This window comes from Triplophysa rosa, linkage group LG13, assembly GCF_024868665.1.
Source record: "Triplophysa rosa linkage group LG13, Trosa_1v2, whole genome shotgun sequence".
Taxonomy (NCBI): Eukaryota; Metazoa; Chordata; class Actinopteri; order Cypriniformes; family Nemacheilidae; genus Triplophysa; species Triplophysa rosa.
This window is the reverse complement of record NC_079902.1, coordinates 23,314,523-23,333,976: the sequence shown is the minus strand read 5'-3', so window position 1 is coordinate 23,333,976 and position 19,454 is coordinate 23,314,523. Positions and strand designations below refer to the sequence as shown.

The window sequence follows — 19,454 nt, the reverse complement described above, 5'->3', positions numbered from 1 at the left end:
GCTCATGCCAGTGTCATGACATAAGGGACTTTTCCAATGTTTTTGTTCATGTGACGTCTCCATCCCTGTGGATTTAGAATCGAATGCGTGAGTGTGAGACTGGAGCAAAGGTGACAAGGTCAAGGGTCAGATTACTCCCTTCGGCTTTAGATTCTTTTAATAGAGTGTAGCTGAGAGAAGTGAGGGAAGAAGTGGGTGGAGGAATGAGACACGAACTACAAAGCAGAGAGAGAGAGAGAGAGAGAGAGAGAGAGAGATGGCGATGCATACGTCTCAACACATACGCAGCTGTCTGCTTTTCGTTTCAGTGTTTTGACTGCACACGTAAGTGAGTGATGTCACACACCTGCTGTCTGCATCATCAAAGATAGAATCAGTCTGGCCCCTCAAATGCTCAGTTTATCTCTCCACATCTTTCTCAACATACCTGTATAATTACTTGATTTCTAAAGTGCTTTTCACAATATTGCATTGTTGCAAGCACTTTAAGAAAATACATTTTAGAATGTAAAATCAGAGACAAAATGATAGAAAACAGGACAATTTATGTTGATAATGTTTCATATTGTCTTCTTTATATTTTTGCTAACACTTTACATTAAGCTTCCCTTCATAAAGCATTTATAAATGTGTTCATTAATGATTAATAAGTCATTTACAAATGCATTATAAAGCAGTAATAACTACGTAAATAAAAAGGATTCTAACAAAATACCGGCCAAATAGTGAGCCATTTTTAACTCACATGTTATAAATGCTTAATAAATGTGAATACTTCACAGGCATCCACTTTCTTTAAAGTGCACTTTCATGGGCTGTCAATACTTCTAAATATATGATTCACATATAGAGATGTAGCCTTGTGAGCATTCTGTTTCTACAATAAATAATAAATAAATGTTTTCTGGTTTTGATTAACTATTGGAAGTAATTGAATCATTAATAAAACATCGTAAACAAACAAATTTACAACAACCTTTGTGCATTTAGTGTTAAAAAGTGATCAAAAGTTTGATGAATTTATCTTGGTAAGCAAGAAAAAACTGCTTTGGATAAGCATAAAGATGAAGGCATTCTGGAGGGCACCGGAAGACATTGGGAATCGGATCAGGTAAGCAACAGGGTTTGAAAAGTGACATAAGATATGAAATATACAATAAAAAGAAAAACAACATAACACCCTACGGTCTCCCGTCTGACAGCCTATTTTGCAAACAACATCAAGATAATAATGAATCTGCTTTCGAGTAAAATAAATAATGAATAAATACATTTATTAAGCATTTATAACATGTGAGTTAAAAATGGCTCACTATTTTGCAGATATTTCGTTAGAATCCCCCTTTTTATTCATGCAGTTATAACTGCTTTATAATGCCTTTGTAAATGACTTATTAATCATTAATGAACACATTTATAAATGCTTTATGAAGAGAACCTTAATGTAAAATATTTTTTTCTTGAGCCATTGTCAACCAAGAACAGGTTCACGCTGTGACAACCTTAAGTTTGACAACAAGGCCACCATTTGGGCTAGAAATGTATCTCCTCCCCCAGCCAATAACATGAAAAACCAGTGACTTTTTTTAGCTTTTTAGACTGTAATGTTTAAAAAGGATGAAACACCAGCCCCAGTTCCACCTGTATTGGGTTGGCAAAGACAGATTCTCATCTGAGACAATGTTCAGACAGTGAGTATGTGTGTTTTGTCTCTCGCCTCATGCACACATAGATACGGCGTTCACCTGGCGTGATCCTACATGTCCGACACAGATCTTCTTCTCATGATAGTGTGAGTCATGTAGCTGTCGATGGGTGTCTCTGACTCAGGATGTGGGCGTGGATGACAGAAGACAATCTGACTGTCATCTCTTGATGGTGGCTTTCAGGAACCCGCTGGGACAACAAGTAAACCACTTCTGCTTATTTACACATTGTCTAACTCCCACAATGTAGCTGTTTCATCTAATCTGACCTCATCAGTGTTCATCCCCATTTATTTTTCAGTGTTTCATTATTTCGTTGACTTGAATAAAAATAGAGGTCATGTAATTGGTTTGCTTTTAGATTTGCTAGGGATTTGATAGTAGATTTATAATAGTAGAGCAGTATACAGCCGTGAAAAAAAACATTTCAAAAATTATTTTAATTTACTACACATATGTGTTTAGGTAAAATAATAATTATTGTTTCATTCTGCGAACTACTAAAAATATTTGTCCTAAATGTCCAAATGTATTGCTTCTATTTGCATTTATTATGCAACTGGAGAAACAGGTGAAAATAACAGTAAAGATGCTCTGTATTTTTTCAGATCTTAAATACTGCAAAGAAAACAAGTTCATATTCACTTTTAAGCAACACAACGGTCATATTTCTACATGTATTTAGGAAAAGTTTTTTATGTGATAACCTGGATTTTGATCAGCGTTTTATGTGTCTTGTCATGCTGTGAGTCACATTGCTTAATGTCACTCCTGTGGTTTGAATTTATAAATGTATAATATATTATAATATAATATATATATTATAATATTATAAATTATTGAATATTTATAAATTCAACAGACGCTAGACTGGAATGACCACAATACATCTAGAAATGATGATTAATTGAACATTTGGAACAGTCTCTTATTTTTTTGCGGCTATATGTTACACCACTAAGTTAAAGACTTAAAAAACACAAAGCTGTCATTCATTAAACATTCAAATTTAAGACATGTCTAAATATGTGCGTGTGTGTGTAGGGGGGGTGTGTGTGTATGGTTGACGACTGCGAAAACATTGACTATGTTCTGTCTCTCCTTAAAGGTACAGACACCCCACCACTGACATGACCATAAAAGGACATGTTTCCTCTTCCCCTCCTCTTGGAAAATATTACAATATTACTAAAAATATGGAATTCACATCGGCATAGACATTTTTTTACTTTTGTGTAAACTATTTCATAAAAGGCAAACTCGCGCGCACACACACGCACACACTCGTAGGGGCCAGATGAGTTCCAGCATGCCTCCTCTTGCTGCTGGATAAGACATTAACATGCAGGGCAGCACAGAACTCGGTGGCACTCGCAAGCCAACTTGAAAAGAAACATGGGGGTGAGGGGGTAGTATCGAGGGGCAGAAAGAACCAAAAGAAAAAAGAGGCGAAAGATGGAAGTGTTCCTTGAAAAATGAGGTAAAGAGTGAGACAGGATGGTGGGAGGGAAGCAGACTAGTGAGGGGGTGTACAAAGGGAGGGGACTTTAGCAGGAGGAAAATAAGGAAGGTTGATAGAATAGAAACCATTGGAGTGAGAGAAAGAGTTGCTGAAAAGCTGGACGTCTACTGGAGGCAAGATCTCATTCATCAAAACCAGAACAGAATCAAACTCTACAGAAATCATACAGGTATACAGAAATAATCCTATGAGTTTCATTCTCTCTCTGGTTGCCATAAGCTACGGAATAGTACTGGTCTGTGTGTTGTTTTACCATGGTAACTGTGGTTTCTGCCAAAACGTTAACTAAACGTTGCTACTGTATGGCATCTTCTCATTCATTTAAAATGCTTTCTGACCTTTATTCCTTTGTTAATGATTTATCTTACAAAGTTTTATAAAAGTTCTTTTGACTAATGGTAATTTTGTAATTTGCTTTTCCATGCCAACCTTACTGCCAGCGTGATGGTGTTGTTATGCAGTTGTTAAGGTGTTGTGTGTCGTTGCTTACTGGAGTCTCTCGAATACCTCCTTCATGTAAATTTACAGGTTTTCTCGTGACATGTCGGAATATAAAAGACTAAAACAACATCTTCACCACACCACAACAAAATAAAAACAAAGATTCTGAACTGTAGCAAGAACAGTAGCAAAACTTCTTCAGTAAACATAGCAGAAAGTGTAGTTTTGTCATCATATTTATTTATCATTTTGTTTGTTTGAATGCCTTTTTAAAGGGACAAGTTAATAGTGATGCTTCTTTTTGTGTTAAATTTCATAATTGTCTATCTCTGTCAAATGTTATTTTATTTCCAGTGTTTTTATTACTTTATTTTACGTGAATTTTAACCAAGCGGGCTACAAACATTCTTTTTTTAAAAAAAGAAACAAGGTTTCTCTTCCTCTTTATGGCTTCCCACGGTAACTGACAGGCACTGTGTTCATTCCATTCAGAGCCCAGTGTGTGTCCTCTTAAAAATACACCCAGATGTTCAGTTCGTTTCAGTTGTCTTTAATTAAATCCATAAGGGACGGCCGGGCTGTTTGTTCATACACACAGACAGCCATTGGTAAAGGTCAAAATAAACATGAATATATTTTACCTCCACAATGTGATGTGATACTGAATAGAAAACAAATTAGAGTGGGAATCGGGGCATCAGTTGGATCAAATGATTCCATTTGTGTGTTCTATGTAATTGTTTCAATCAATACAGCACTTGTAACTTTATTTATTACAGAATCAAGATGTTGTCGGGGTCACAGGTCACATTTCTCCTGCTTCTTTATCTATCTGAGTGGGTCCGCGCAGCATCCGTCGGTCCATCGCTGCTCCATCCCCCCGTCACGCGTGTCCGCATCATTGCAGTAGCGGACGACTACGATGACGCAAGCTCAGTGACAACCCTCACCCCACGATCGCCGGGGGCCACCACCACCCGCGCGATCCCCCGTATATGTGACTATGACCCCTGTGTGGTTCAGATAACCCCCTGCTCTGAGATTTCGGCCCAGACAGGTTGCCTCTGTCGAGGGGTGACAGGAGGGGAGCTGAGGCCCGAGGCCCCGAAGCTTCGGGAGGTCAAGCTGGAACACTCGGGGCAGGTGGTCGTCCACTGGTGTGCCCCTCGCTCCACGGTCACACATTATAAGGTTACTCTGAAAGGTGGGGAAGAGCGAGAGCTGATTTTCGGGGAATATTGGCGGAACAGTGCTGTGCCCGGGATGAAGGTCGGAGAGACGGTCTGTGTGTCGGCCATGAATGATGCAGGGGTCAGCGAAGAGACATGTGCCCAATACGAGTCCCCAACGCCTGATCACGCCGCTTTGAGCGCAGGAATTATTGCGGGGGGCGTCGGCTTTCTGGTGCTGATTACGCTGGTTGCTGTTTTACTGTGGCGACGGAGGTCGTGCCGAAAAGCAAACATAGGTGAAGCAGGAGGTCTTGGCAATCCTTCATACACCAATGATGCCGTTCTGTAATGACTCACTCAGCAAGATAAAGTGATAACACGGGAGAACGAAACTGAATGTATGAGATTTTGCACAGTTGTTGCTCACTGTTTTAGGTTCAACACTAAACTGCTTTGATTGTTTAAGATTTTTACAAATTGTGCGATTGTTTCTAATGTTTCAGACACCATGAAATCTAAATTTACCCTCTTTTATTTTCTCCACGATGAGATTTATAGGTGAGCTGTATTGTAAAGACTGATGATTGTCTTCATTGCGTAGATTTCCTTCACCTGTGAAATCATCGTTTTTCTCTTATGTCATCTGGGGTACATAGATTATTGAATAATGGCAACCAAGGTCATTATCATAGATATTTAAAATGTTTATTTGAAACACCAATAGATATTTAGACATTGATTTAGGTTACTGTTGTACAGTAAGTGACGCAGCGTTTCTAAAATCTTTTCAAGACCGTGATTTAATGCCAGTTAACATGAATTTAATGAAGGTTACACCAATAACTACCAATGATGTATTATTGATGTACTATTAATATTTGGGAGTAAGTGTTACTGCTGGGAAATGTGGGGATTCTCTGGAGTTGTTTTGTTTTATTTGTAGCAAAACAGCACATTTTCACCACACATTTACCATTGTCTAACCGTGACAATTTATAATTAAACCATGGTAAATCAACCAAAAAACATGGCTACACGTTTACATAATAAAACCATAGTTAATTGATTGATATTATATTTAATTTCTTAAACTCACATTCAACTCTGACTCAATTCTGATATGACGCCCCAAATTTCATAATCCAACCAATTCCCAGTGGTTAAAAGCTAGTCTCTTGCTTGTGTTTTTATTTTCTCGCTCGGTTATGCTCAGAGGTACGTTACAGAAGTGAAATGTGTAGAAATGTTGTTTAATTTAATAGCACTAATGGTTCTGTAGCCCATAGGAAGCCTGGAGCTTCAATATTCTAAACAGGGTTTTGTAAAGTTTGTTGTACAGCTGCTTGAGGTTATGTATAAATATTGAAAATGCAATCGTTTTTGTAGTACAACTAACTATGTAGTCATGGTTTTTCAATAAAGATATTACCACTGCATTTGCTTGACTGAATTTGATGCTCTCACATAAAACCACTATCATTTCAGTAACCGATTTTATAAAACTAAATGACAATGAGTTGATGCTCAAATTGCAGAAGTTATTTTCTTTGTATGTATTCAGCCAGACGATATGTAAAACGTACCAGTAATTAACAGATCATAATCGATTCAGACTCAGAGCAATGCTGAATCAAGTGCACATAACAGATTCAGACCTGGTTATTTTCTGTCTGCTTTTGTCAATCACTCCTTGTTTTTGCTACCTACTAATCATAGTTTATTGCTCTATAGGAAGCAAAAAGTATGTGTATGACTGCCAGGGAAATATTCGCCTCCAGCAAGTATATAAAGTATTAGGGAGTGGTATTTATTGCTTAGTGTCACGGTCCCACCGTCTTGTTTATGAAATTCTAGTCGTGTGGTGGGATCGGGGCAGAGTTCTTGGGTTTTATGTGGGAAGACCATGAGATGTTTATGCCCCACACCTGCCCTGTGTCGTTATCCCTCGTTTGTGTTCCCTATATATACCCTCTTGTTTCTTTGTCCTGTGCTCGTTCGTTGTTCTTGTTCCTGTCCGTACCAGTGTTCAGTTTAAATATTCCTAGTCAAGTCAAGTCGAGTTTTGTAAGTCTGTTATTTAGCGTTTGTCTAGTGTTGTTCAGTTTACCCTGTTTTAGTTCATCTGTGTTCTGTCTTCTGCATGTTATCTTGTTTTCTTGGTTTTTCCCCATCGTGGGTGTTTTAGTTTCTGTTTTTGTTTCTTTGTTAAAATAAAGTATCTGTTAACCCCTTCACTGCTGCCTGCATTTGGGTTCTTTCTGCCAGACCGTGACACTTAGAATCAGTGCCGATCCTAGACGTCTGGGGGCCCTAAGCAAACCTTTGTGGGGACCCTTGTCATAGTTAAATTTGGATAAACATAACTGTAAACTATAATAATTCAATTAACACACTTAAATGATTAAAAACTGAAAGACAAAAAAACATTAAACTGACAGATAGAGCAATTAAGTATAAAATAAAATTCACATTTTGATTCACATCAAAAAAAATAATTCTTTACCTAAAGTAACGCGTGGCTCTGGAACCATCTAGCTGTCAAAAAACCTTTAACTCGCAAATGCGATGTGTTTTTACTAACAAAATGAGTGATTAAAGCCACAATATGGAAGAATTTTGTTATGAAATATCCAAAAATCACTTGCACAGTGTGATATATTTCATGCAGTTGTGCACTTACATTATCCCAAATGTTCCAAAGAATGTTCAAATCCAGAGAAATTCCTATATTTAAAATAATGGCCCGTCCCTCGTCTCCCTTGTATTTGTAGCATATCAGTGACTTAATATCCTGCTCCGCACTACCCTCAGTTCCGCTTGTAGAAACTATGGCAACACGCAAATGCAGAAGTGGTCATACAGCATCTGGGACGCAGCATCTGTTGTTCTGTTATTATGGATCACGATTACTCTTTGGCAAGTAAAGGAAACCCCCAAAAAGTGTAAACATAGGCCAAACGAGGCAAGCAGGCTTATGGACAAACGAAGAAATAAAACAAGGATTAATATCGGCATGGCGTTTTCTAAATGGAGAGAGCTTCGCGACCAACTTGGACTCGACAGAGACTCCGCTCTCGCATGTGTTTCAATAGACAGGTAAGCACTTTTTTTTATTGTACACAAAATACTCATGCACAGATTATTTGAATAGTTGCAGTTCCCCTATGAAATACAGTATATGTCGCACAAAAATATGTAGCCAGTAACGTTACTTGTAAATGCTGTGGGTTCATTCCAATTTACTTTTTAAACAACGACTGTATGACTGTTTTAAACACGTAAAACTGTGTAGCATTACGCTACCAAATCAATTGACAAAGTAGATTTTGTGGCATTACATTCCACGTTTCTTAAAAGCTAATTCATTACGATGACATAAAATAAAATTAATTCATTACCTCGTCCGTGAACATGATGGGCGATCTCCATACGCCTCTGGATGATGAAAACGACATGTCCCATAATTCCACTCTCCTACATAACGTTATTTAGCTTCGCCTTTTGTTGTTGTTTTTGAAAGTGCGCCATCTAGCGGTCCAAATATTCCATATTGTGGCTTTAACAAAAATAAAACATGATCAATATAGTTTACTCAAGAAAACTAAGCATACGAAAACACATCAATAATTCTCTAAATGTGATGACACAAAAATTACATATTATCATGGGTAAACAAAATACAGTGGTGCGCATTATAGCTGAGACTCGTCACATGAACACTGTACAAGTTGGTTTTCCCTGTAAATGCTACTGTAAATGCTAAAATGCTTTAAATAATGGTATATTTTGTATAAACCCATACAGTAGTGAAATACACAGCAATTTTTACATATTATTTGACAGTTTATTGTAATAAATATAAAAAATATAAAAGGTGCGCATTATAGCTGACACCTGACACCCACATGAACCTTGTACAGCTGTTTTTGTGACTGTAAGTCATTCCCTTTAAATGCTATTGAATTTAGAAACGTGTAGGCTATATTAATGTGTAGTCTATGTAACTTTGGAGACGGTCCCTAAATTCAGACTATCGAACGTCCAACGTCAAACCAACTTTATGCCAGTCAGTGTTGGGTAAGTTACTCTGAAAAAGTAATGAATTACTAGTTACTAATTACATACTCAATAGTGTAATTAGATTACTGTACAAATTACTCTCTCTAAAAAGTATTTAGTTACTTATTACTAATTACTTTCTATATCCTATATCAACCTTGATTAGTTCAGTGATTCAAGGATAGGCATGAAAGGGCTCTTTTAATTCATTCAAATAAATAATATTAAACTACATAAAGTACTCTTATTAACTGACCAAAGTATTACAAATGTGAGAATTATACATTAAAGCACAGATTTTAAAGTTAGACTTTGAATTTTGATGTCAATTCCACTATTACACGCACACATATTACACACAGTATTTAGTTTAATTACATCAAAAGTAACTGTAATTAAATTACAGAAAAAATAAGAGTAATCCCTTACTTTACCTTTTCAAGGGAAAAGTAATTAAATTACAGTAACTAATTACTTAGTAACTAGTTACACCCAACACTGATGCCAGTGGATAAATACTGAATTTGTAAATAATTTGTACTTGCATAATTTGGAAAAACTAAATAAGACTTTAAAAATAGTACAAAAACACATGCTTTCTTGTTCTTTTGCTTCGCGTTGTTTGCGTTTTTTTCCGCTACAGACGGATAGCTCCGTTTTACAGCCATGGCCATATGCAAAGAATCATCACATCGCGCGCATGTCATCATCACCTGCCGTTCACTATGATGTCTGAGACAGAGTAAAGTAAATAAATAAATAAAATATTAAAACGGAAATTTCCAAATGATTCTTGCAAAGTTAAATCCGCAAGATACAAAAACAGTGACTCGTTTACATGAAAGTGTTTATGATTCGGTACTCAAGGGGGCCCCCTTGTGGTGTAGAGGCCCTAAGCAACAGCGAAGTCTGCGTATGGAAGGATCGGCTCTGCTTAATTCATGACGCATATTAATTAAACATGTCCATTTCTTTATTACGCTATATAAAAATAATCAATAATGAAATTACACTGACAAATTTGGTGGGCGCTTCAATGTACATTACGCTTTTGTTTCAACTTTGTCAAATTGTCCCTGCACGTCTGTTCCCTTGATATATTTACACAGATTTGAGTTCAACTGGATCGGGGAGGGGGGGGGTTTAATCTCCAAACATTCCACACACACCATGAGACAATGTTACACAATGTCAGTGATGAAAATACTGTTTTGGGACATTCTTCCTATTGACCATATGTGCTGTTTTTTTAGATTTATAAAAATCTTCTTGAAGAAGCCAACAAGGAATAATAAACTGTAAAAGATTAGAAACAAATCAGCAGACATATTGTACTTAAATATTTGTTGGACTGTTTAGAGATGAAACAATGGGAGGACAGTCAAATCTGGCCTTTCTGAAGACCATTTTCAGCTGAAGGCTTTGTTTCATGAAAAGCAACCGTTTCTCAGGACGAGCTCCCTCTAACAAACAATACAATCATATTTACAGAAAATCAGTGTTGGTCTGTTAAATTGTAATCATACACAACACATTTTGTAGCACAATCTGAGAACAGCTACTTTTATTTTAAAAAGCTCATATTTTTACTTTTACTGGTCTATATTTTTTTGTAAGTTGTTTTTCTCCACTTCTACTGATTTATCTCTTTATTCGAGTTTATATAGACAACTGTGTTTTTGTTTATTTTAAACCCGTTTGTTAATTTCCAGACTTTTATTTTGGAGAGCTGTCACCGCGGGTCGCTGTTGATCCCTGTTGCTGATCAGATTATCGTCACAGCTTGTCAGACCGTTCGCTCAACTGCGGGCAGGTCGATGGAGACCCATAACTGGTGACAGTGGTATAGTTTGTGTTTCTACACTGTTTTACACAAAACCGGAGAGGGATGTCTGCACCGGGCTACACGAACCCGAACCCGTCCGTAAATAATTACGGCTCGAGCTCGACGCAAAACGGAGGCGGAGCGGCGTCCTGTCAGAACGGTGCGAGAGACCTGAGCTAACAGCTAAGATATCATGCTAAAGCTGAGCTATGAAATCCCATTCATATACACGAGCCAGATGCTAAGCTAATCACCCTTAAGCTGAGATAAAACGCTGAAGGCTAGGCTAACATGTTACATGCTATATCATAGGGAAATCCGTTAGTTAGCAGGCCTGAGCTAGCGGCTGAAGCACCTGCCCTCAGCTCTCCTGGGGTGGAGACTTCGACCTTACAGCTTTTATAGAGATCATTGTTGTAGGGATGGATTTGCAGTTCCTTTTATTATAATCACACGGCTGTATTTTGAGGATTTGAATGAGATTTAAGTCAGTCTCAACTGCAGTCAGTCTAATACACCTGCTGCGATTAGCGCGTTAGCATCTAGTTTTGATCAGATGATGTTAACGTTAGTTCTCGTTATGTAAAACATATTTGATGTGATTCTTTTGATTCTACCACTCATAGTTTGCGGTTGTATTTATATTGTGTAATTTGATTATATTATGGAGTACATCGTTGTATAAAAATGTTTACGAAATACTCCCAGTAAACAAAATATTTGATTATTCTACTGACACATGTATGTAGTGTAAATATTGACAGGTCTCTTTTGTTGTTTTTGACTTTAATGTAAGGGCTGAACTGTGTTTTGCATGTTAATTTAATCTGAATTATAAATGATACATTGAATCTGATGTCAGTGACGTCTGTTATACAGTTTGTTTAACACCTCTGTATTAAGTGACATGCAAGCTGTCATATTGGTTTTGGTGCTGTGGTATAGTTCTATCCATGACTGTGCAAAATATGTTTATAAACATGGCAGATACATGGTGTGCTTGGTAGTCAATCCGTACTTGGTATGACCATCACTGTGGCATCATACCATCACAGCAAATCTTTGTAAGGGAAATGAAAATTGCCGTGTGCTTAACCTCCTATTGAAATTCAGAGAACTATTTGCATAAAACCTGTGATTTGCTCTCACATATCATATTCACTGTGTTGTTTTGACAGGTCCCGGACAGACATACCCTGCCATGCATCCGTCATCCGGCTACTATAATTCTGCGCCGCCACAGACTTACCCTACTATGACGGGACATGGCGCTGCTCAAACCGGTAAAGTACCAGTTAGTAGCACAGACTATAGTGGAAACTACTACCCGAACAGCTCAGGTCCGTCACCGCACCCAGCGGCACCAGGAACGCATCCTCCTGCCCATCATTACGCCACCGCTAATTCCCCTGTGTCCGGAGCACCACTTCAACACCCCGTACAGTCATACCAGCAGGCCACGTCGTATGGCGTGCAAGCCGGATACTACGGACAGCAGTATAATCACCCCTCGCAAGTTCATCCTCCCCAACAGCAGCCCAGCTTGGTACCGGCATCTAGCGGCAACAACCTTGGCGCCCCGCTGTACCCTATCGTGTCTTACCCATCAGCCCCTGGGAGCAGTCAGTACGGCACACTGAGATCCTCTCAGACTGCTGCCGGGCCTCCACCAGTTTCTACTGTAATGCCTCTGCCGCCTACCCAGAATTCTTCGCAACAGTTCCCTCAAGGGAACGGGGCCACGCCCACACCAGCTCACGCAGGCTACGGAGCCCCTCCCTTCAGCCAAACGGCTACTGTCAACGGCCAATCAAATGCAGGTGGGTTTGGATGAAACCCCTTCTAATGCATAACTGAGTTTAAAAATCTACGTCGAAAGAGTTTTTCTTGATCGTGTTTTCTGATGTTTTGATAGTTCAACAACACTATGAGCAAAACCTCCACAATCCCATGAGCCATCATTACTCCGGAGCCCCTCCCGGCTCAGAGGCCCCTAATATGGAGCGAGCACCCTCAGGAACACCTGGCACCTCTGTGCATTCTTCACCACAACACCATCCAGGTAAGAATGATCCACTTTCACAGGTCAAAGCGTCATTCGGGAAACTTTGTTTGTAGTTTTGATGTCTTGTTGTAGTTTTGATGTCTTGTTGGAGTTCTTTCGGGTGCTGATTGTGTGTGTGATGTGCTGCGTGATTTAGCTCTCCTTTCTGTTGGGGAACGCCCACTTTTCACAATCCAACCAATCAATGAATAAGATCCACCCCCTGCTTCATTTTCTCTTTGTTTGTTACTTCACTCAGAAATGTGTTCCGTATTAAAAGCTTAATGGGTTGTGAATGTCGATAACCTGTTGAGTCGACAGAGAAGTCAATATCGTTCTACTTTGAGTTTTCTTCATTTTCCTTTGTCTTGGGTTGTTTTTTTGGATTTGAGTAGGAGAGCCCCAGTTCTGTTTCAGCTCTCTCTCTTTCTGTACTCAACCCCTATGTCTCTCTCTCTCTCTCTCTCTCTCTGATGGTTGCTGTATTCCAGGGCTGCTGTATGGTGACCGGCGACTCAATAGCGCTGTTAGCTCGGTCCCAGGCGATCACTCCTCATCCAGTTCTGACCATGAGGAAGAGGATGAGGAGGATGAGGAAGCAGGTCTGCTTTCGCTCTTATTCCTCCACCCTCCTCTCTTATTATGCCATGTTGTCATCCCTTCTTTTTTTAACATTCACAGATGTACACGCCAAGCTGTCTTCACGTTAGTTTCATCTGTTCTCTTGTTATATTCTTGTCTTCGTTCCCTTGAACTCCCAGTGTGCACTCTCATTGTGTTTTTGTTGTGTTTGTTCATCTTGTCTGGTTCTCTTCAGAGAGCTCCATCAAACCCGTGTTTTTTCATAGTGAAATGCTTTGTTTTACATGCAATTACACAAGCACTCACTCGTGTTACCTGCCAGAACATTCAACACACAGTTTCGCTTGAAACTGCCAAAATGTTTATTCCAAAAACACCTTTTACAGAACCAGTTTTAGTGATGAGAGATATTCCTCTGCTCACCATAAAGTCATATCTTTTAACACACTCTCTCTCTCTCGTCTGGTTGGCTCGGTGTGTCTATCACTCACAAAACTGCCCTGGACAGATGTGTTATTCTTATGCCTTATACGCTACATTACCAGAGAAAGTTTGGGCACACCTACTTCTTCTTCATGACTATTTTCCACATTTGAATCATGTACTCAGACCTGACATGACATCTGGAACTATGGGAATTCTATCATTAACAACAAACTTAAATATATACAAATATATACTACAACATTAAAAGGTCATTTAATTTTTTCATTTAAAAAGAAAATGTGAACGCACTCATATTTGTGTCCAAACGTTTATCGTGTAGTGTGTATTTAACAAACTTCTGATGGTCATATCAAAGCTTGTTTGTGATTATGAAGGTAGAAATACTCCTATGGTACGGCTGTGATTACAGAGGGTTTTGTGCGGTTGTGTGTTTGATGTGTAAATGTGTGAATGTTATATTTAGCTCTTCGTTATGAAGTGCTGCTGTTGTGTGTTCTCTCACGGGGAGTTTGGATGTCATGTTAAAGCTTGTCATTAGGATTCATTACACACTCCAGAGGGTTGTGTCTTCCTTACGGACGTTCTCTGGCTGTCCTGCTCTCTTCAATACTGTGAGAGGGGTTTTTGTGCGTGCGTGCGTGCGTGTTTATTTTTATAAATGCATTGTTTAATCACAAATGTAATGTGATGTATTTCTGATTGAATCTCAATATTCATTATATTACGGGCTCGACTGTTCGGAAACACATTTGGCTGTGATATTTTTGGTCAAAAGTTTTGTGCCACCTTTCATTGGAATAAAAGTTTTATATTTTTGAGTAAATATGGACATTTTTCAGAACAATATGAACTGCAAATATTCTTAATGAAAGTAAAAAAGTCATTTTAATTGAATGTCCTCAAATGATACCCCGATAGGTGGCACATTTCCTAGTCTCGTCCTATTTTGTCATTTTTAAACATGATGTTTCAAAGAATGTTTTCAGCTTCTCTATCAGTTCTTTAGTTCAGACAGCTGATCAAGTGAGGTAAATCAGATGACAGGATCTTAGCCAATCGCAGCCCGTCTCTCTCTCCACTGGTTTGGGTTACGGAGGATTAGGGTTAGGTTAATCTCTGCTGAGGTTTAGTGTTCTCAATGAAAATCCTGCTTCCGTAATATCCGAGAGCCAACAAAACATTTAAAGTTTTTCACCCTCACTCTTAAAAATAAAGGTGCATAAAGGGTTGTTCACAGCGATGCCATAGAAGAACCATTTTTGGTTCCACAAAAAAACATTCAGCCAAAGGTTCTTTAAAGAACCATCTCTTTCTTACTTTTTTTTATCATTTTAAGCAGTGGTTCTCAAAGCTTTTTGTTGTAAGGCCCCCTTTGTGTAATGTGCATCGCTTTGCAGCCCCCCAAATAAATACTAAAAATCTTAAACTTTGAAATTTCATGAAACCAAAAACATATTCAATTATACAATGCTGGGACATCAATTCTTTTGGTTGGTGGCCTTATTTTTCTGGTGTTTGATTACATAAAATGTATGATTCATTTCTATAATTCATAAAATACTACAAAATCTGTGGCCCCCCGGATCCAATTTGGGGAGCTTAGTTTGAGAACCATTGATCTAAAGAACCTTTTATCGCCACAAAGAGCTTTTTGTGAAAAAGAAAGGTTCTTTGGATGTTAAAGGCTCTTTATGGAACCAAAAGGTTCTTCTATGGCATCGAAGATTGAGTGCTTGAGTCCTCAGAACTAAATTCAGATCTCTTTAAGTGGGTCAGAAATTCAGAACCCAGATTTCACCACATGATTAAACTGTTTTTAAAACAGTCGAAAAGAGTTGCTGTGTGTTTGTGAACTCTCACAGGTGGAGACAGCTCATCTACAACCACAGGCAGTGCTTCTCCTGTTCCCAACAGTTATGAGTCTCTGGAGGGCGGCAGTTATCCAGGTACACACCCTCCACACGCCAGTGACGGACCGAAATCCCCAGACAGAACTGAATGATTCAGTTTATTTTTTCTTTCATCAGATATCTCTGGTCCTCCCGCTGCTGTTCCCACCAAACAACAAGCCCCGCCCTTCGGATACAATTATCCAACCATGCATCCTGCTTACCAGCAAAACCCCGCCCCTAGACCAGACCCCTCCCCTTCTCACGGAGGATACAGCCAACCGGGATATCAACCGTACTCACAGGTCGGTGATCTGATGCTTGTTTGCTGTTTCTGTGACATTTTTCGGGAAGTGTTCTTAAAACTGGTGTCCTGTTGTGTGTGTGTGTGTGTAGCCTTTCCCGTCACTTACTGAGCTGTCGTCAGCGTTGGGGGGTCTCAGCGGTGCTCCCGAGCTGGAAATGGAGACCTTGAGGCCTGTGAATCTTCTACAGGAGAGAAACATTCTTCCTCCCAAACGCACTCCTCCACCTGAGCCCAATCTGAGCAGTGACCTGCGCAAGGTCAACTGTAGTCCAGAGTAAGACAACTGAGATGTCTGTGTGTTATTTATTCACCCAAAAATAAAACTTCTGTCATCATTTATTCTCCCTCATGTGGTTGTATATGACTCTTTGCGGAACAAAAATATAAGATAATTTGAGAAATGTCTCGGTGGTGTCATATAATGGAAGTCGATGGTTTTCAGTGTTGTTTGGTTACCAACATTCTACAAAATATCTTCTTTTGTGTTCTGCAGAAGAAAGAAACTCATGCAGGTTGGAAGTGACATAAGTAAATATGAAATGATTTTTATTTTTGGATAAACTACCCCTTTGATCAATATGTCCCAGCAAAAATGTCTCATCTCTCATTGGTAATTCAGTGACGGATAACAACAGTAATAGGTGATAGGCTCAATATTTTCTAATTTAAATGAGTTTTTAAGTTAAATGTGAAATGCAGTGCAGGAACCGTTTCACCCGTGAGGTGTGTGGTTTGACGGCACAGATGCAAACAGCAGAGAGAGATGACATGAAGTGTGCGCTTTTCATTGTGGATGCCAAACTGTTTCTTTCAATTTTTTCTCTCTTTCTGTCTCTCTCTCTCTCAGCACGTTTCGCTGTACTCTCACTAGCATTCCTCAGACTCAGGCTCTGCTGAATAAAGCCCGTTTGCCTCTTGGACTTCTGCTGCATCCCTTCAGAGATCTAACGGTAGGACTCGAGCATCAGTCAAACTCAAGTCTTGCTCTGTTGAGGTTTGGTCCGATGAAACGACAGATCCGGCTGCGTCTGCCGATATTAAAAATCAAGATTAAGTCCTGTTTATACAGCCTTGGAAAAAATTAAGAGATCCTTCCAAATTTTCACCATTTGATTTTCAGCATTTCTAGACGTATTGTGGCCAGTCCAGTGTTTGTTGTATTTCCATAAAATCAGACCTCAGGAGTGACATAAAGTCATCCAACAGCAATGTGAAAGACCGACAGCATGACAAAACATGAGAACTGTGTAAACTGTCAAATTAAAGATTAAAAAAAATTGCTCAACTTTTCCTAAATACATGTAGAAATATGACTGTTGTATTACTTAAAAGTAAATCTGAACTTGTTTTCTTTGCAGTATTTGAGGCCTGAAACAATACAGAGCATCTTTTCTGTTATTTTCACCCCAATGCAAATAGGAAAAAAATGTGTGTTTGAAATTTGGGAGAAATATTGTTAGTAGTTCACAGAATGAACCAAAAATGATCATTTTACCTAAACACAGAAATACGCTCTCTGAAGTTGTCTCTTAATTTTTTCCACGGCTGTGAATAAAACGTGTTTTAGTTTAATGGACATAATCTAACATTCAGGACTGAAAAATAAGAGCTGTCCTCCTCCCACCCACATCATTTATTGACCGCTGTAAACTGGGTCATTCAGAAACCAGTGCCGTGCCGCGTTTCCCCTTATGAGAAGACAGACATCATTATGTTTCTTTAGTTTAGAATAACATATATTGTTTAAATCATTTATGATCAAAATGGTTCCATTAACTCTCTCTCTGCAGCAGTTACCGGTCATCACCTCTAACACCATAGTTCGCTGTCGTTCATGTCGGACGTATATAAACCCTTTCGTGTCTTTTCTGGACCAGCGCAGGTGGAAGTGTAATCTGTGTTACAGAGTCAATGATGGTACGATCTTTACATTGTGCTGGATGTTGTTGACACTTTCACACTTTAATGGTAATCCCAAAATATCATACATTGTCAATAGTAAGCCATTTGTACCCAGCCGACAGATGCATCACATTATTTGTTGATATCAGCCTGCTTTATTGAAGTTGTGATGATGGTGGTTTGTCTTCGATCAGTTCCTGAGGAGTTCATGTATAATCCTGTTACCCGTTCCTACGGTGAACCTCACAAGAGACCTGAGGTGCAGAATTCTACCGTAGAGTTCATCGCCTCCTCGGATTATATGGTGAGTGTGTGTCTGTAACTTGAAGGATCTTTGTGAACGCGTTCACATTCACAGACGTGTTCTCTCTCTCTCCCCACAGCTGCGGCCTCCTCAGCCTGCTGTTTACCTGTTTGTGTTGGACGTATCCCATAATGCCGTGGAGTCGGGCTACCTGAACGTGTTCTGTCAGTCATTACTAGACAGTCTGGACAAGTGAGATATTAGTCTGGACTTGATTTAGATTGGATGTTTATGAGTGTCAGACGTGACGTGCGATTGTGTGTCTCAGGTTGCCGGGGGATACGCGCACACGAATCGGGTTCGTGACGTTTGACAGCACCATCCACTTTTATAATCTGCAGGAGGGTCTGTCTCAACCTCAGATGCTGGTGGTCTCTGATATTGAAGGTAGCGTTACTTCCAAACAGAAAAATGCTGTTTAATGAACACCGAGTTGTGTTTTTTGAGATGAGGTCACACATCTGCCTTTGTCTGATGGGATGTTTCTGTTTGATTCTGTTAGATGTCTTTCTCCCAACACATGACAGTTTGCTGGTGAACCTTAAGGAGAGTAAAGAGGTATGAATGTCACATCAACGTACCCCATAAGGACCCCTGTGTTCTGGTTCCTGTTTTCTGACGTGTGTCTCTGTGTGACACGTGTTTTGGTGTGACACGTGATTTCTGCAGCTGTGTAACCTCTCGCAAATTCACTGACTGAGTGTGTGTGTGTGTGTGTGTGTGTGTGTGTGTGTGTGTGTGTGTGTGTACAGCTGGTGAAGGACCTGTTAAACTCTCTGCCGGGGATGTTTGCACACACACGTGAGACTCAGAGCGCTCTGGGTCCGGCTCTACAGGCGGCGTATAAACTCATGTCCCCGACAGGAGGCCGAGTGTCTGTGTTTCAGACCCAGCTGGCCACGGTCGGCGCCGGACACCTGCAGTCACGAGAAGACCCCAACCTCCGGTCCAGCACGAAGGTGAAACCTCTTTCCTCTGCACTTTTCACTGACAGCATGGATTCTGGTTGACAGCATGTTGTTGGTTGGCTTGCGTTCAGAACGTCCAGCACTTGGGTCCTGCAACAGACTTCTATAAGAAACTGGCTCTGGACTGTTCCGGTCAGCAGATCGGAGTGGATTTGTTCTTGTTGAGCTCGCTGTACTCGGATTTGGCTACTTTAGGTACGTACGCTACAAACATCACTCGGGTTTCTTCTACGTGGGCTCTGACGTCATGGTATGACACTGTTGTTTGCAGCGTGTGTTTCCAAAT

General features: G+C 39.6%; 2 protein-coding genes across 4 annotated transcripts in view; both read left to right on the top strand.

Annotated features, from left to right (window-relative positions):
- The first annotated feature begins 3,040 nt into the window (after window positions 1–3,040).
- On the top strand, window positions 3,041–6,277 carry si:ch1073-303k11.2 (LRRN4 C-terminal-like protein). The gene is made up of 2 exons (XM_057350234.1): window positions 3,041–3,397; window positions 4,449–6,277. The coding sequence occupies exon 2, from the start codon at window positions 4,456–4,458 to the stop codon at window positions 5,188–5,190; it is 735 nt and encodes a 244-aa protein (XP_057206217.1). The 5' UTR covers window positions 3,041–3,397; window positions 4,449–4,455; the 3' UTR covers window positions 5,191–6,277.
- Window positions 6,278–10,654: 4,377 nt separating this feature from the next.
- Window positions 10,655–19,454, top strand: part of sec24b (SEC24 homolog B, COPII coat complex component) — a 14,473-nt gene continuing 5,673 nt past the window's right edge. Inside the window, exons 1-16 of one of the 3 annotated variants that reach the window (XM_057349659.1) lie at window positions 10,655–10,885; window positions 11,904–12,545; window positions 12,641–12,787; window positions 13,261–13,371; window positions 15,661–15,744; window positions 15,826–15,992; window positions 16,084–16,268; window positions 16,842–16,944; window positions 17,788–17,911; window positions 18,091–18,200; window positions 18,280–18,392; window positions 18,469–18,587; window positions 18,703–18,758; window positions 18,953–19,159; window positions 19,240–19,363; window positions 19,440–19,454. The exon at window positions 19,440–19,454 is cut by the window's right edge and continues 144 nt beyond it. In XM_057349659.1, the coding sequence (XP_057205642.1) occupies window positions 10,789–10,885; window positions 11,904–12,545; window positions 12,641–12,787; window positions 13,261–13,371; window positions 15,661–15,744; window positions 15,826–15,992; window positions 16,084–16,268; window positions 16,842–16,944; window positions 17,788–17,911; window positions 18,091–18,200; window positions 18,280–18,392; window positions 18,469–18,587; window positions 18,703–18,758; window positions 18,953–19,159; window positions 19,240–19,363; window positions 19,440–19,454 (2,404 nt within the window). In that variant the 5' untranslated portion in view covers window positions 10,655–10,788. Of the gene's footprint in view, window positions 10,886–11,903; window positions 12,546–12,640; window positions 12,788–13,260; window positions 13,372–15,660; window positions 15,745–15,825; window positions 15,993–16,083; window positions 16,269–16,841; window positions 16,945–17,784; window positions 17,912–18,090; window positions 18,201–18,279; window positions 18,393–18,468; window positions 18,588–18,702; window positions 18,759–18,952; window positions 19,160–19,239; window positions 19,364–19,439 lie in introns of all 3 variants that reach the window. The other 2 variants (XM_057349658.1, XM_057349660.1) reach the window with 2 other exon arrangements.

Excerpts from the sequence above, each read along its gene's own strand:
- si:ch1073-303k11.2 (XM_057350234.1), top strand. The coding sequence starts at position 4,456 with ATGTTGTCGGGGTCACAGGTCACATTTCTCCTGCTTCTTTATCTATCT.